Below are 15,222 nucleotides of genomic sequence, written 5' to 3'. Positions count from 1 at the left end.
CCCACCTGCTGGGTCCCGTGGAACTTCGGCCGCTTCCGATCGCGGCTGGGGACGGCCCTCTGCGTCTGCTTGTACCTCAAGTGTCCACGTTCACACCTCAACAGTCCCAGCGACCACCACAAACACTCCGGCACCGTGTCAGTGCCCCCCTGTTTGACAAGACAGGTCGACACGGCTCAGGGCCCGGCCCGGCCCGGCCCGCCCCGCTCGGCGGCCCTCGGCGGCCACTCACCCCGCTCGTCCGACTGCAGCTGCGCCTCCAGGTCCTCGGGGGACACGTAGAAGCCGGCGTCCTCGCCCGCGGGCGCCCTGGGCTTGCACCTCCCGCAGCAGCAGTTGAAGCAGCAGCAGAGGCAGCAGCAGCAGTAGCAGCAGGTGAGGAGGCCGCACACGACGAACAGCGCCTGCGCGGGCGGACGACAGGGGGCGCTGGCCACGCGGCCTCGGGGACGCCCACCCCGCGGCCGGCCGGAGGCCGCTCCGGGGGCGGGGGCGCGTCGGGCCCAGACGCCCTTCGCGGGCCCGGGGAGCGGGGACACTGAGAGACGGAGCTCTGTAAGCTTCCGGAAAGGGAGCCTACGGCGGGGGGGGGGGAGGGGCGCCACGGCGCCTGGTGGCCGGGGCCGTCACGCCCTCGGGCCTTCACGGACACGGCTTGTGAGTCAAGTGAGGAAAAGGACAAGCATTCAAAACAGAACCACCGGACAAAACGTCAAAAGTTTCTCAAGTCAGATTTCAAACACGTCCTCCCCCACGACGACAAAAACATGCGTCCAAAACGCGCCGGAAAAGCTCCCCTGCGAGGCCGGTCTCTGTAGGAACTTACTCGTCAGAGAACGTCCGCTCGGTGTCGGGCTCGCTCTGTGCGCTCTCGGCCCGTTGCACACAGGCAAGCGAGCCGGCCACGTCCGCACGGGACGAGCAGAAAGGCCGCCCCACACCCGGGAACCGGGGCCCCTGAGCAGAGCCCCTGGACCGAACGGTCTGACTGTGTGCGCCCGGACCCCCCGCCCCCCGCCCATTCCGCTCACCTTGGCCCACCAGCTGGAGAGCACAAAGTAGGTGTTCACGTTCTCCTCTCCAAACTGCTCGGCCACGTAGAGCCCCAGCGACCCGTACTTGTCGTAGATGTTTCTTTTTGTGGCGTCCGTCAGGATGGCGTGGGCGTTGTTGATCTCCTTGAACTTGTCTGCCGCCTCCGGGTTATCGGGGTTCTTGTCAGGGTGGTATTTCAAGGCAAGTTTTCTGCAAATCGAAACCATTTCTTTGTCCCTTATTTCACACACACCCATCACAGGGCCCCGTGGAGGACACATTCATGCATCACCGCGGCACTTTCCACCTCTCCAGAGTTCCAGACTCTCAGATCCGGAGAAATCTCTGCAAACTGCCCGGCCCTGACCCTGACCCGGCCCCAGAGAAGAGGGTCCTGGGGTGAGGCTAACCCTGAGGGAGTGGCCGCAGGCACAGCCTGCGAGGGGGGTGGGGGAGGGAGGGCTCTTCCAACAGCTCCAAGGCAAACCCACTGCCGACCTCTAGTGTCCCAGCAGGCTAACTGCTCAGCTGCCCCACGAAGTGACTGCCAGCGAGGGGAGCACAACATGGGCCTGCTTTCCGTGCTCACGAGTCACACGCGTGAGGAACACAAGAGACAACTAGCTGAGGGTGCGGACTCGTGGGGGGTTTGCCTCCTATGGCCTACTCCGTGCAGCTGTGTGTAAGTTCCACTGGGACCGCCACCGGGAGGGGACTACTGTCACTGCGCGGAGAAGAGCAAATCATTGAGCCTTCTAAAGCCCCGGCTACGGGGCAGGCTCGGACCTGCTTCCCTCTGGACCTGGCTGCCCCAGGGCAGACCGTCTGTATCACCCACAAAGTGTTATTTTGTTGTTGCCGAGAAAATATCAGTTGAGAGCCGTAGGCTACAACGTGTGGTGGAACCGTCGCCAGCTTGACACGGGGTCAGCTCAGCCAGGGACAAACACCGGTTTCGGTAAATGCGAGTCAAACCCCACAAGGTACGAGGTCCTCCCCGCGTGTGGCCTCTCACCGATAGGACTTTTTAATGTCATCTGAGGTTGCATTCTTGTCCAGCCCCAGAACATGGTAGAGTGATTCCCCAGAGGTAGAGAGTGAGCGCTGTCTCTGGTCTGCCATGGTAGGCTAATCTAGAAGAAACCGCAAAGAAAACATCGAAAAGTACAGAGATTCCAAGCACAGCGCTGACACACTTTATTCCAGATGACTGTTCTAGGCAAAACATCATGACACTGCTAGTGGGGGCCAGGAGGTCCACAGGCACAACACATCCAGCTATGACATAAAGCGGTGTGAGGAGTGGGGCCAGAGGCAAAGTTAAAGTTGGTGATTGTGCCTGTGAAGGCGAGAACACGGCCACACCACAGAGACTGTGCAGGATTACATGTGTTTATTGTAATCTCCAGAGCAACCTCTAAATAAAGAAATGCAAAGTATAGGGGCGCCTGGGTGGCGCAGTCGGTTAAGCGTCCGACTTCAGCCAGGTCACGATCTCACGGTCCGTGAGTTCGAGCCCCGCGTCAGGCTCTGGGCTGATGGCTCGGAGCCTGGAGCCTGTTTCCGATTCTGTGTCTCCCTCTCTCTCTGCCCCTCCCCCATTCATGCTCTGTCTCTCTCTGTCCCAAAAATAAATAAAAAACATTGAAAAAAAAAATTTATAAGAAATGCAAAGTATAGCTATAAAGGCTAAAAGAAAAAGGGAAATGGGGCAGCTGGGTGGCTCAGTCAGTTAAGCGTCCGATTTCGGCTCAGGTCGTGATCTTGCACTTTGTGGTTCGAGCCCCGCGATGGGCTCTGTGCTGACAGCTCGGAGCCGCTCTGGAGCCTGCTTCGGATTCTGTGTCTCCTCCTCTCTCTGCCCCTCCCCGGCTCATGCTCTGTCTCTCTCTCTCAATAATAAATAAACGCTAAAAAAAAAAAAAAAAAAAAAAAAAAAGAAGAAAGAAAGAAAGAAAGAAAGAAAGAAAGAAAGAAAGAAAGAAAGAAAGAAAAAGGGACATGAACTCTTTAGACTAAGAACTCCAATAAAAAGAAGAGACTGTCTCGAGGCGCCTGGGTGGCTCAGTCGCTTAAATGTCCAACTTTGGCTCAGGTCATGATCTCATGGTTCACGGGTTCAAGCCCCATGAGCTGTCAGCACAGAGCCTGGAGTCTGCTTCGGATTCTGTCTCCCTTTCTGCCCCTTCCCTACTCACACTCTGTCTGTCTCTCTCAGAAATGAATACACATTTAAAAAAATTAAAAAAAAAAAAAAAGATTGTCTCAATCCCTATCAAAATAACACCAGCATTCTTCACAAACCTAGAACAAACAATCCTAAAATTTGTATGGAACCAGAAAAGTCCCTGAACAGCCAAAGCAATCCTGAAAAAGAAAACCAAAGATGGAGGCATCACAATCCCAGACTTGAAGATGTGTTACAAAGCTGTAATCAACAACACGGTATGGTAGTGGCATAAAAACAGACATTCAGATCAATGGAAGAGACTAGAGAACCCAGAAATGGACCCACAAACGTACGGTCAACTGATCTTTGACAAAGCAGGAAAGAATATCCAATGGAATAAAGACAGTCTCTTCAGCAAGTGGTGCTGGGAAAACTGGACAGTGACATGCAGAAGAATGAACCTGGACCACTTTCTTACACGAGACACAAAAATAAACTCAAAGTGGATGAAGGACCTAAATGTAAGACAGGAAGCCATCAAAACCCTAGAGGAGAAAGGAGGCAAAAACCTCTTTGACCTTGGCCGCAGCAACTTCTTACTCAACACGTCTCCGGAGGCAAGGGAAACAAAAGCAAAAATGAACTACTGGGACCTCATCAAGATAAAAAGCTTCTGCACAGCAAAGGAAACAATCAGCAAAACTAAATGGCAACCGACAGAATGGGAGAAGATTTTTGCAAACGACATATCAGATAAAGGGTTAGTATCCAAAATCTATAAAGAACGTATCAAACTCAACACCCAAAACACAAATAATCCAGTGAAGAAATGGGCAAAAGACATGAACAGACACTTCTCCAAAGAAGACATCCAGATGGCCGACACATGAAAAAATGCTCAACATCACTCATCATCCAGGAAATACAAATCAAAACCACACTGAGATACCCCCTCACACTGGTCAGAATGGTTAACATTAACAACTCAGACAACAACAGATGTTGGCGAGGATGTAGATAAAGAGGAACCCTCTTGCACTGCTGGTGGGAATGCAAACTGATGCAGCCATTCTGGAAAACAGTGTGTAGGTTCCTCAAAAAATTAAAAACAGAACTACCCTACGACCCAGCAACTGCACTACTAGATATTTATCTAAGGGATACAGCTATGCTGTTTTGAAGGGGCACAAGCACCCCAATGTTTTTATAGCATCACTATCGACAATAGCCAAAGTATGGAAATAGCCTAAATGTCCATTGACTGATGAATGGATAAAGAAAATGTGGTACATACATACAGTGGGATATTACTCAGCATCAAAAAGAATGAAATCTCGCCATTTGCAACAACGTGGATGGAACTAGAGTATATTATGCTAATAAGCAAAATTAGAGAAGACAAATATCATATGACTTTACTCAAGTGGAATTTGGAATTTAAGAAACACAACAGATGAACACAAGGGAAGGAAAAATAATATAAAAACAGGGAGGGAGAAAAACCGTAAGAGACTCTTTTTTTTTTTTTTTTTCCCCAACTTTTTTTTTAATTTATTTTTGGGACAGAGAGAGACAGAGCATGAACGGGGGAGGGGCAGAGAGAGAGGGAGACACAGAATCGGAAACAGGCTCCAGGCTCCGAGCCATCAGCCCAGAGCCTGACGCGGGGCTCGAACTCACGGACCGTGAGATCGTGACCTGGCTGAAGTCGGACGCTTAACCGACTGCGCCACCCAGGCGCCCCAAGAGACTCTTAAATATGGAGAATAAACTGAGGGTTGCTGGAGGGGGTTGTGGGTGGGGGGATGGGCTAAATGGGCAAGGGGCATTAGGGAGGACACTCGTTGGGATGAGCACTGGGTGTTATATGTAAGTGATGAATCACTAAATTCTACTCCTGAAATCATTATTACACCATATGCTACTAACTTGGAAGTAAATTTAAAAATTAAAAAAAAAAAAAAAAAAGGGAGAGACTGTCAGAATGCATAAAACACAATGGGACTCTTGGGTGGCTCAGTCAGTTAAGCATCCGACTTCAGCTCAGGTCATGATCTCATAGTTCATGAGACTGAGCCCCACGTCAGGCTCTGTGCTGACAGTGTGGAGTCTGCTTGGGATTCTCTCTCCCTCTCCCCAACTTGCATGCACACGTCTTCTCTCTCAAAATAAATAAATGTTAAAAACAACAGAGTGTCAAAATACATCAAACAAGTACTGACAGAATTAAAAGCAGAAAGAGACAACCCACTGCTATAAAAATCTCAGCACCCCTCTCTCAGACACAGACAGAACAAACAACAACAACAAAGTAAAAACAGATGACCTGAAGAACACTACCGACCACCATCACCTAAATGACACTTACGTGACCCTCAACATCTATAAACACACAGAAAAGAAAAAAAAAATCACCAATATACCACATGCTGGGCTCTAAAACAAATTTCAATAAATTTAAATCATGCAAAGTGTGCTCCCCGAGCTTAGCAGAATTAAGTTAGAAACTCAACACTAAGACCTCTGAGAAAACCTCAAGTATTTAACATCACCCAACACACTTCTAAACTAACATGCAGCTCAAAGAAATCATAATAACAGAACATATTTTGAACTAAATAATAAAATGTAACATGTGAGCCAAAACCTAAGATTCAGGCTTGTAACGCTGGAAGCAAGCAGAGCAGACCCAAGGGAAATGGAAGGAAGGAAATATTAAAGAGCAGAAACCAACAGAATAAAAAACAGATAAGTGATAGAAAAATTTAGCAAAGACGAAAGTTGGCTCTTTGAAAACAATAAAATTAATAAACAACTGGCCAGACAAAAAAAACCCAACAGAAATCAGTAACATGAGGAAGGAAAAAAAGAGGGGTCATCACTACAGACCCTACAGGCACAAAAAAGATGATAAGATTATAGATAACTTTATGCCAATAACTAGATGAAACGGACAAGTACCTTGAAAAATACAATTTACTAAAATTAACACAGGATGAAACAGAAATATCTGAGTAGTCCTAAAAACATTAACAAAATTGAACAGGTAATAGAAAATCTTCCCACAAACAAAATTCCAGGCCCTGATGATTTTTCTAACAAATATTCAAGGAAGAAATGACATTAATCTTAGATAAACTTTTTCAAAAACAGAGGAAGAGGGATCTGCTCTTTACGTGTCTTAACCAGCATGACCTCACAGACATTACCAAAAAATCCCTCATAAACACAGATGCAAAAATCCTTAACAGAGTATTAGCAAATAGAATCTAATCAAGTAGAAATTATCCCAAGAATGCAAGCCTGATTTAACTTTCCAAAGAAACCAATGTAATCCACTACATTATAGAATAAATGAGACAAACCACATGATCATCCCAAGAGATTCAATCAAAGCATATGGCAAAGTTCAATACCAATTTATGATTTTAAAAATTCTCAGGAGATATTGGGAATAGAAGGAAACTTCCTCAGTCTGATAAAGGACATCTGACCAAAAGCCTACAGCTGATATGCTTAGGAGTGAAATACTGAATGGTTTCCCCTTAAGACCAGAATGTGACAAGGACGCCTGCTCTCACCAATTCTATTCAACATTGTCATAGGACCCTGAACACTGCAACAGGAAAAAAAGAAAAAAGAAAAAGACCTAAAACTGTCCCTATTCACAGATGACTTGGTTGTTTATATAGAAAATCCTAAGGAATCCACAAAAAACAAACAAAACAAACAGAAAACCAACCAACCAACCAACCAACAACTGAGAAGTGAAGTTAGCAAGATCACAGGATACTAATATGATATTTAAAACAACCATACTTTTGAGAGCAGTAAGCAAATGGAAAATATTATTATGTTCAAGTTTCATTTACAACAGCATCCAAAACGCTAAATTTTTTTAGGAGTCAGATTTAACAGAAGACATACAGGACCCTTATGCTGAAAATCACACATTGCCTAGAGAAACCAAAGATTTTAAAAAATACAGATTTACAATGTTCATGCATCAGAACAGTCAATACTGTTAAGATGCCAATCCTCTCCAAATTGATCTACAGATACAATACAATCTTAACTCTAATCCTAGCAGGCTCATTTGATAGAAATTGAGAAACCTATTTAAAAATTTGAATGGAAAAGCAAAGGGCATAGATTAGCCACAGCAACACTGACATACAGATGGTCAACAGCACATGAAAAGATGTTCGTCGCTGTCATTCAGAAATGCAAAATAGAATGAGATACTACTACATTTCTACTAGAATGGCTTGTATTAAAAAGATGAGCCGTATTGGGGCACCTGGGTGGCTCAGTCGGTTAGCGTCTTACTTCATCTCAGATCTGTGATCTTACAGTTAGTTCGTGAGTTCGAGCCCCAGTCCCTCTGCTATCAGTGCAGACCCCGCTTGGGATCTTCTGTCCCCACCCCCTCTCTGCCTCTCCTCCACCTGCACTCTCTCTCTCTCTCTCTCTCTCTCAAAAATAAACAAACATTTAAGGGGCTCCTGGGTGGCTCAGTCGGTTAAGCGTCTAACTTCGGCTCAGGTCATGATTTCACGGTTCGTGAGTTTGAACCCCCCGTCAGGCTCTGTGCTGACAGTTCAGAGCCTGGAGCCTGCTTCGGATTCTGTGTCTCCCTCTCTTTCTGCTCCTCCCCCACTCATGCTCTGTCTCTCTCTCTCTCTCTCTCTCTCCTTCAAAAATAAATTTAAAAAAATTAAAAAAAAATTTTTAAATAAGCATTAAAAAAAAAAAAAGATGAGCTGTATCAAGTAAGTTGGCAAGGATGTGAAGTAACATGAACTCTGCTGAAGACGTAAAACGCCACAACCCCTTCAGAACCCTTCAGAAAACAGCTTGGTAGTGCCTTAAGAAGTCAAACACACACTTATCACACGACCCAGCCACTCCACTGCTGGGTACGGTCTTACACATGCAAAATGAAAACGCAGGTCTACACCAAGACTTACACACCAATGGTCACAGCGGCTTTATTCCTGACAGCCAACATCTGGAAACAACCCAATGTCCATCGATAGGTGAATGGATCAACAGAAAGGGGTCTGTCCGTAGAGTGGACTACTGCTCAGCACGAAGGGAATGGGCCACAACCACCCTTAAAGCATGCTGCTGAGTGAAAGGGGTGAGACCTAACAGACAACATAGGAGTCCCTTATATGAAACCCTGGTAAATGCAAAGTACGCGAGGTTGCGTGAACACAGAGGCAGAGCGAGAGGTCGATTACAAGGACTCCAGGAAACACTGGAAAATTACCTGGCACACACTTGCCACAGGACCCAGCAGGTCTGCTCCTGGCTGATTTATGCAAAAGAAAAGGAAACACTGTTCACATAAAAACCTACACACAACATTCAGAGCAGTTTTACTCCTAACAGCCCCAAACCAGAATTAGTCCAGATGTCCTTCAACTGAATGGTTAAAAAACTGGGATGTGAATACACCACGTAATAAATACTACTTGGCAAATGAAAACAAAATAACTGCTGTGAGAAGCTGGGTGAGCCTCCCAGGAATGCCACTGAACACACAAAGCGGATCCCAAAAGGCTACACAGTGTATGACTGTACTTACAGAACATTTTTGAAATGATACAACGTCAGAAATGGAAGGCAGGTGGGCGGGTGCCAAGGGGTCAAGGATGGGAGGTGTGAGTACGAAGGCCAACGCGGGGATGGCCGGTGGCACTGAGACCTCCAGTATTTTGAGTCTAGTGGTGCAAACACAAACCTATGCAGGCGAAACCACTGAACAGAGGTCACCGTGCACACAAATGAGTAAAAGTGAAGATGGGAAATCTGAGTGAGACTGGTAGATCGTATCAACATCAGTATCCTGGTGATGATCTAAAACTACAGCTTGGAGAGGCACCTGGGTGGCTCAGTTGGTTGAGTGTCCTTCGACTGGGGTCATGATCTCACAGTCTGTGGGTCTGAGCCCCATGTTGGAATCTGTGCTGACAGCTCAGAGCCCGGAGCCTGTTTCGGATTCTGTGTCTCCTCCTCTCTCTGTCCCTCCCCCACTTTCTCTCACAAAAGCAAATAAAACATTTAAAAATTAAAACAAAACAAAACACTCATATTTTGGCAAAATATCACCACTGGTAAAAACCAGGCAAAGTGTTGGGGCGCCTGAGCGGCTCAGTCGGTCAAGTGTCCGACCGGCTCAGGTCATGATCTCGCGGTTCGTGGGTTCGAGTCCTGAGTCGGGCTGTGTGCTGACAGCTCAGAGCCTGGAGGCTGCTTCGGGGTCTGTGTCTTCCTCTCTCTCTGCCCCTCCCCCACTTGCGCTCTGTCTCTCAAAAATAAACGTTTAAAAAAATTAAAGAAAATATCTAACATTTAAAAAAAAGGGGGGGGGGGAGCTTTCCAATCTCCCTACTCTGCCTCTGTGATAGGAGTAAGATGGGTCTAGGCAGCTCCCAGTGCCATCAAACACCTGCAACCCTGGCCTGAGATCAACCATCTGAAAAATAAAGGGATGGACATAATTTTTAAACTCAATACTGATTTAATAATCTGTATGTGTGGGGCACCTGGGTGGCTCAGTCAAACCTCCGACTCTGGGTTTCAGCTCAGGTCATGATCTCATGGTTTCGTGAGTTCGAGCCCCACATCAGGCTCTGCACTGACAGTGTGGAGCCTGCTTGGGATTCTCTCTCTCCCTCTCTCTGCCCCTCCCCACTTGTGATGTCTCTAAAAATAAGTAAACTTAAAATAAATAAATAAACGTTCTCTCTCAAAAATAAACAAACATTAAAAAAATAATAAAGAATACATCAATGTAAGAGTCTGGGAAAAGTACTGCTCCTGCCTTCTACATGGAACTGTCTGGGGAGGACACACTTGAACAGAATGAGGAACCTGGGACAGGAGAGTGGTGTCATCTGGGCCTGTGGCAGGAGAAGTGACAGCAGGAGACACAAGACAGCTCCCACACCCCCCACCCTCCTGTGGGCACCTAATTACCACACCTAATGCAAAGGTTAACGCTCACAACAGACAGGAGGGGGGTGCAGGGGTGGACGGCCCCAATGTGCCAGGTTCCTCGACTCCCTCCAGTGGCCGCCTTGAGCACCCACCGGGCTGGGTTCCTGGAGTGTGGCAGCCCCCAGGGGTCAGGCTTCCCCTCCCCTCACCAGGCAGGCTCTGTGGCAGTGGTATCACAGATGTGGAGACAGAAGTATAGACAGGTGAAGTCAGGATCTGAACCCAAACCAAGGGCACCACGTCCTGGCCTATGGACACCAGTTAAACCACCTCGCCCCTAGGCCCAAGGGATGATGGATGGTGTGCTGCTAAGGGCGGAAAATAAAACAAGTCTCACTGCCAAAAGAGAGATCATGGGTTCTGGAATCGGGATGTGAGGGTTCTAAGCCCAGCTCCGAAAGTTTCTAGCTGTGTGGCCTCAGGCAAATCACTGCAGTTCTCTCACCTGTAGACCTCAGCACACTAGGTTCGCAAGGAGCCAAGAGATCCGCCAGGAGCAGGGGTCTTTATTGATGCTGATGGAGCAGCACACTCAGCATCCAAGTCCGAGCCAGCACTGTCTTGCCTCGTTAGGCCGCGTCAGAAGTGCCAGAGCACGGTCAAATCCAACTACTGCCCGTAAGTAACTTCTTTGGTTTTTATTCTCAGGGACCCAACGCCTATTAAGTAGTCGGCCTCTAAACCCCATTAAGTAACAGTTTCTGTCTACTCTCTAAAAATAGCTCTGGGCATACCTCTTTCACACTGTACTTTTCTTTTAAACACATTGAAGGTTTTTGGCAACCTTGTATCAAGCAAGTCTCCTTTCCAACAGCATTAGCTCATTTTGTTTCTGTCACATTTTGATAACTCGTGCAATATTTCAAACCTTTTATTGTTACTGTATTTGTTGCAGTGACCTCTGATCAGTGATTCTGACTCAAGTGCTCAGATGATGGTTGGCATTTTTTGGCAATAAGGTGTTTTAAAATTGAGGCTTGTACCTTTTTTTTTTTTTTTTTTTTTTTTTTTTTAACACATAAGGCTACTGCACACTCCCCAGCCGATGGTTTAACGTAAATGGAACGTTTATAGGCACTGGGAAACCAAAACATTCATTTGACTGGCTCTATTGTGATACTTGCTTTACTGCGGTTTATCTGGAACCAAGCCCTCCACAGGAGATATGCTCGTATGCCTACAACATCTAGAAGCAGTCAGCTACTTAATCTGATGGAAGAGAGTACCCTGTGAAACTTTCACATTTTAAATTATGATTGAAAACTCAGTATTATTTAAAACTCAGTATGTATGCCAGATATCACTAATATTACTGCACGGAATGTCAAAATTTCCTAGTCTCAGACAGAACCGTCTTAAGAAAGATCAATAAAATAATCTAAAATTAATTTTCCTAATTTCAGTGGGTTGCCAGTAACTACATCCAAACTCTCCCCCCCCCCCCCATGAAGGCACGTGCATATACATGAGCAAGCAGGGGAAGGGCAGAGAGAGAGAATCCCAAGCAGGCTCTGCTCTGTCAACACTGGACTCAATCCCACAGCTTGTGACATCACGATCTGAGCTGAAATCAAGAGTCACTCAACTGACTGAGCCACCCACGTGCCCCTAAAAACTAAGTTATTAAGCATCCTGAGTCATTTGTGACTGGCAGCTTTCTCCCTCATAATTGGAGTAGCACAAATCTGTAATATACACCATCAGAATGTTAGCGGGACAACTATCTGAACACTCCTGACCCAATAATGTTATGATCAGGCAAGCTCTCCACAGACAGAGGCACAGACTAATGTTCACATGGACATGAGAACTTCTGGAACAAGAAGCTTCTAGAAAAAATGATCTGTTGAAAAACCCAGCCAGTGAAAACACAAACCAAAAGGCAGCAGTCAAAAATGGAAACCAGGGGTAACGGGTCTGTGGGCAGGTGTTGAACCCACGGAAATCCTAGAACAAGACTAAAGAGCACCGGGAGCTGTGGTAACAAATCTGATGGATACAAACATCACAAACCTACAAGGACACAGGCGACAAGTGGGGGGAGGGGCGTGCAGACAGGGTGGGGTTTGCCTGCACTGAGGGATGCTAATTTCATCAGCACCACCTTGATTTTTCTATGTCAAATTCAAGGAAAAGTGCAACAATGCTTTTATGTAAAAGACATGCAAACATCTTTAGAAGGTAAGTATCTGATTGTTTTTGGGAAAAACTAGGAACCAGAGGTTAACGGACATTTTCTTGGCTGTGTAACATTCATCCATATCTTTTTTTTTTTTTTTTAACATTTATTTATGTGTTTTTTTTTTTTACATTTTTACTTTATTTATTTTTGAGAGAGAGAGAGAGAGAGAGAGCGAGAGAGCGAGAGAGCGCGCACAAGCGGGGGATGGGCAGAGAGAAAAAGAGACACAGAATCCGAAGCAGGCTCCACGCTCTGAGCTGTCAGCACAGAGCCTGACGCGGGGCCCGAACTCACAAACCGTGAGATCATGACCTGAGCCGAAGTCAGACGCTCAACCGACTGAGCCACCCAGGCGCCCCTTCTTTATGTATTTTAAGAGAGCAAGCACAAGTGGGGGAGGGGCAGAGAGAGAATCCCAAGCAGGCTCCACACTGTCAACGCAGAGCCCAATGCGGGGCTCAATCCCACAAACTGTGAGATCATGACCTGAGCCAAAATCCAGTTGGGTGGACACTCAACCAACTGAGCTGCCCAGGTGCCCAACATTCACCCATTTCTATACCATGGCTTGATTTTTTTAAGTCATTATGCTCTTCTGTATTGTTTGAACTTTTAATACAGTTATAAAGTTATCACTTATAAAATCTACTAAGTTGTCCTTCTCAGAACATCAGCTGCTGCAAGACCTCTTCTAAAAGTGCATCCGGGGGCACCTGGGGGCTCAGTCAGTTGAGCGTCTGACTTTGGCTCAGGTCATGATCTCATAGCTTGTGAGTTCGAGCCCCGCGTCGGGCTCTGTGCTGACAGCTCAGGGCCTGGAGCCTGCTTCGGATTCCGTGTCCCCCTCTCTCTCTGCCCCACCCCTGCTTATGCTCTGTCTCTCTCTGTCTTTCAACATGAATAAACATGGGGTGCCTGGATGGCTCAGTCGGTTGAGCATCCGACTTCGGCTCAGGTCATGATCTCACAGCTCATGAGTTTGAGTCCCGTGTTGGGCTCTGTGTTGACAGTTCAGGGCCTGGAGCCTGCTTCAGATTCTGTGTCTCCCTCTCTCTCTGCCCCTTCCCTGCTCACATTCTGTCTCTCTCACACAAATAAATACACATTACAAAAATTTTTTTAAAGCGCTTCCGGATACATGACTGCCCTTCCCAGAAGGTGTTTTTTTAATGAGTCGCCTCCAGGACAGCTTTACTTAGCATGTTCGGTGTGCTGGGCTGTCAGGGGTACTGAGAAGCCCAGTCTACCCGGCCAGTGATGCCCCTGTAACCAGGGGTCTGGAGCTCATCCCCATGGGCTAAACTTCCCTCTTGCAACCAGGAAGTCTCCAACAAGCAGTACTGCAGAAAGAGAAAGCTGTTCTTTTGTGGGCAAGTCTGTCTGTTTTGGCCACAGCTGATGGAAGGCACCCAGACAAGGGGTCCAGTCACCCAGGGTCTAGCTGACCCCAGGAACCAGCAAACATCCTCACGTGGACCCCCTCCCGATACAATTTCAAGCCCCTGGCAGTTTTCTGGCATCACAAACGAGAGTTGGAAACTAACCTCCTTTATGTCATAATGGTATGGCCAGCAGCTCTGACCTAACGTAACTGTGTCAAAGCCAAGTGCCCGCATCGGCAAGGGGTGGGCTGGCTGCAGGACAGTCCGCACAGACCCTACCCTAGCTTTACTTTGGTGTTGGTCTTCCAAGGGTTACTCGCCTTGGAGCAGGCATCGGCCAGCTTTTTTTAAGGGCAGGATAGTAAACATTTTAGTCTTGTGGGCCAGACAGTCTCCATCATTGGGTCCCCAGTTTTTAGCTCTGCCTTTGAAGCCGGAAAGCACACTGTGTGAAAGAATGGGCACAGGGGTGCTCCAATAAAACCTGATTTAATTACAGAAGCAGGTGCAAGCCCTGCCTTCGAAGTCACACAATGGGTCTCTTGTGACTTATTTAAGGGAAATTAGGTCCTGCAGATGGCCCCTTATGTTTATATACTGTGGACAAGTGTAGGTTTAGTTACGGTCACACTTTTTTCAGTCCTCAAAAGTAACCGTGCACAAATACAAAACAAAGATAGAGGTACAAACTTAGGTGACTTAAAGAAGAAATGTTTTGAGGGGCGCCTGGGTGGCTCAGTTGGTTGAGTGCCCGACTTCGGCTCAGGTCATGATCTCACGGTGAGTTCGAGCCCCACGTCAGGCTCTGTGCTGACAGCTCAGAGCCTGGAGCCTGCTTCAGATTCTGTCTTCCTCTCTCTCTGCCCCTCCACTGCTCGTGCTCTCTCTCTGTCTCTCCCAAAAATAAATATTTTTAAAAAATGTTTAAAAGAAGGTGATGGACACCTGGGTGGCTCAGTCGGTTGAGCGTCCGACTTTGGCTCAGGTCATGATCTCACGGTCTGTGAGTTTGAGCCCCACGTCGGGCTCTGTGCTGACAGCTCAGCCTGGAGCCTGCTTTGGATCCTGTGCCTCCCTCTCTCTCTGCCCCTCCTCCGCTCATGCTCTGTCTCTGTCTCAGAAATAAATAAACATTAAAAAAAAAAAAAAAAAAAAGAAATGTTTCGAATATGCATTTTCAATCAATATGGAAGAATTCAAAGAAGTTGGTTGCAACATAAAGCAACTGGAGGCCAGACAGCAGCAAGGGCACCCTCTTGTCCACATAAAAACAGCTGGAAAAGCCATGTGAGAGGCGAAGGCATTTTTAACAGAAACCATCCAAGAAAGATCAAAGCTGTCCCTTGTCCGTTCATTCTTCTTACTTCATTAATGATTTATTTACGGTTTTTCTCTGGCAATGAAACTGTAAAGGTACTACACAACAAATGGGAAAACTTAAACCA

The 15,222-nt window shown here is 47.0% G+C and overlaps 1 protein-coding gene across 3 annotated transcripts in view; it reads right to left on the bottom strand.

Moving 5' to 3' along the window:
* Window positions 1–15,222, bottom strand: part of DNAJC5 (DnaJ heat shock protein family (Hsp40) member C5) — a 40,025-nt gene that overhangs the window by 4,677 nt on the left and 20,126 nt on the right. Inside the window, exons 2-5 of one of the 3 annotated variants that reach the window (XR_009249188.1) lie at window positions 2,051–2,168; window positions 1,032–1,245; window positions 233–404; window positions 76–149 (exon numbers count right to left, since the gene is read on the bottom strand). Coding sequence is in view for 2 of the 3 variants with exons in the window: in XM_058686292.1 (XP_058542275.1) it covers window positions 233–404; window positions 1,032–1,245; window positions 2,051–2,157 (493 nt within the window). In the remaining variant the exon portion in view is untranslated. Of the gene's footprint in view, window positions 1–75; window positions 150–232; window positions 405–1,031; window positions 1,246–2,050; window positions 2,169–8,480; window positions 8,523–15,222 lie in introns of those variants that run through there. The other 2 variants (XM_058686292.1, XM_058686291.1) reach the window with 2 other exon arrangements.

The sequence above is a fragment of the Neofelis nebulosa genome, chromosome 9 (assembly GCF_028018385.1).
Source record: "Neofelis nebulosa isolate mNeoNeb1 chromosome 9, mNeoNeb1.pri, whole genome shotgun sequence".
NCBI classification, from domain to species: domain Eukaryota; kingdom Metazoa; phylum Chordata; class Mammalia; order Carnivora; family Felidae; genus Neofelis; species Neofelis nebulosa.
The sequence above is the reverse complement of the archived record's forward strand: the minus strand, read 5'-3'. Positions and strand labels throughout refer to the sequence as shown.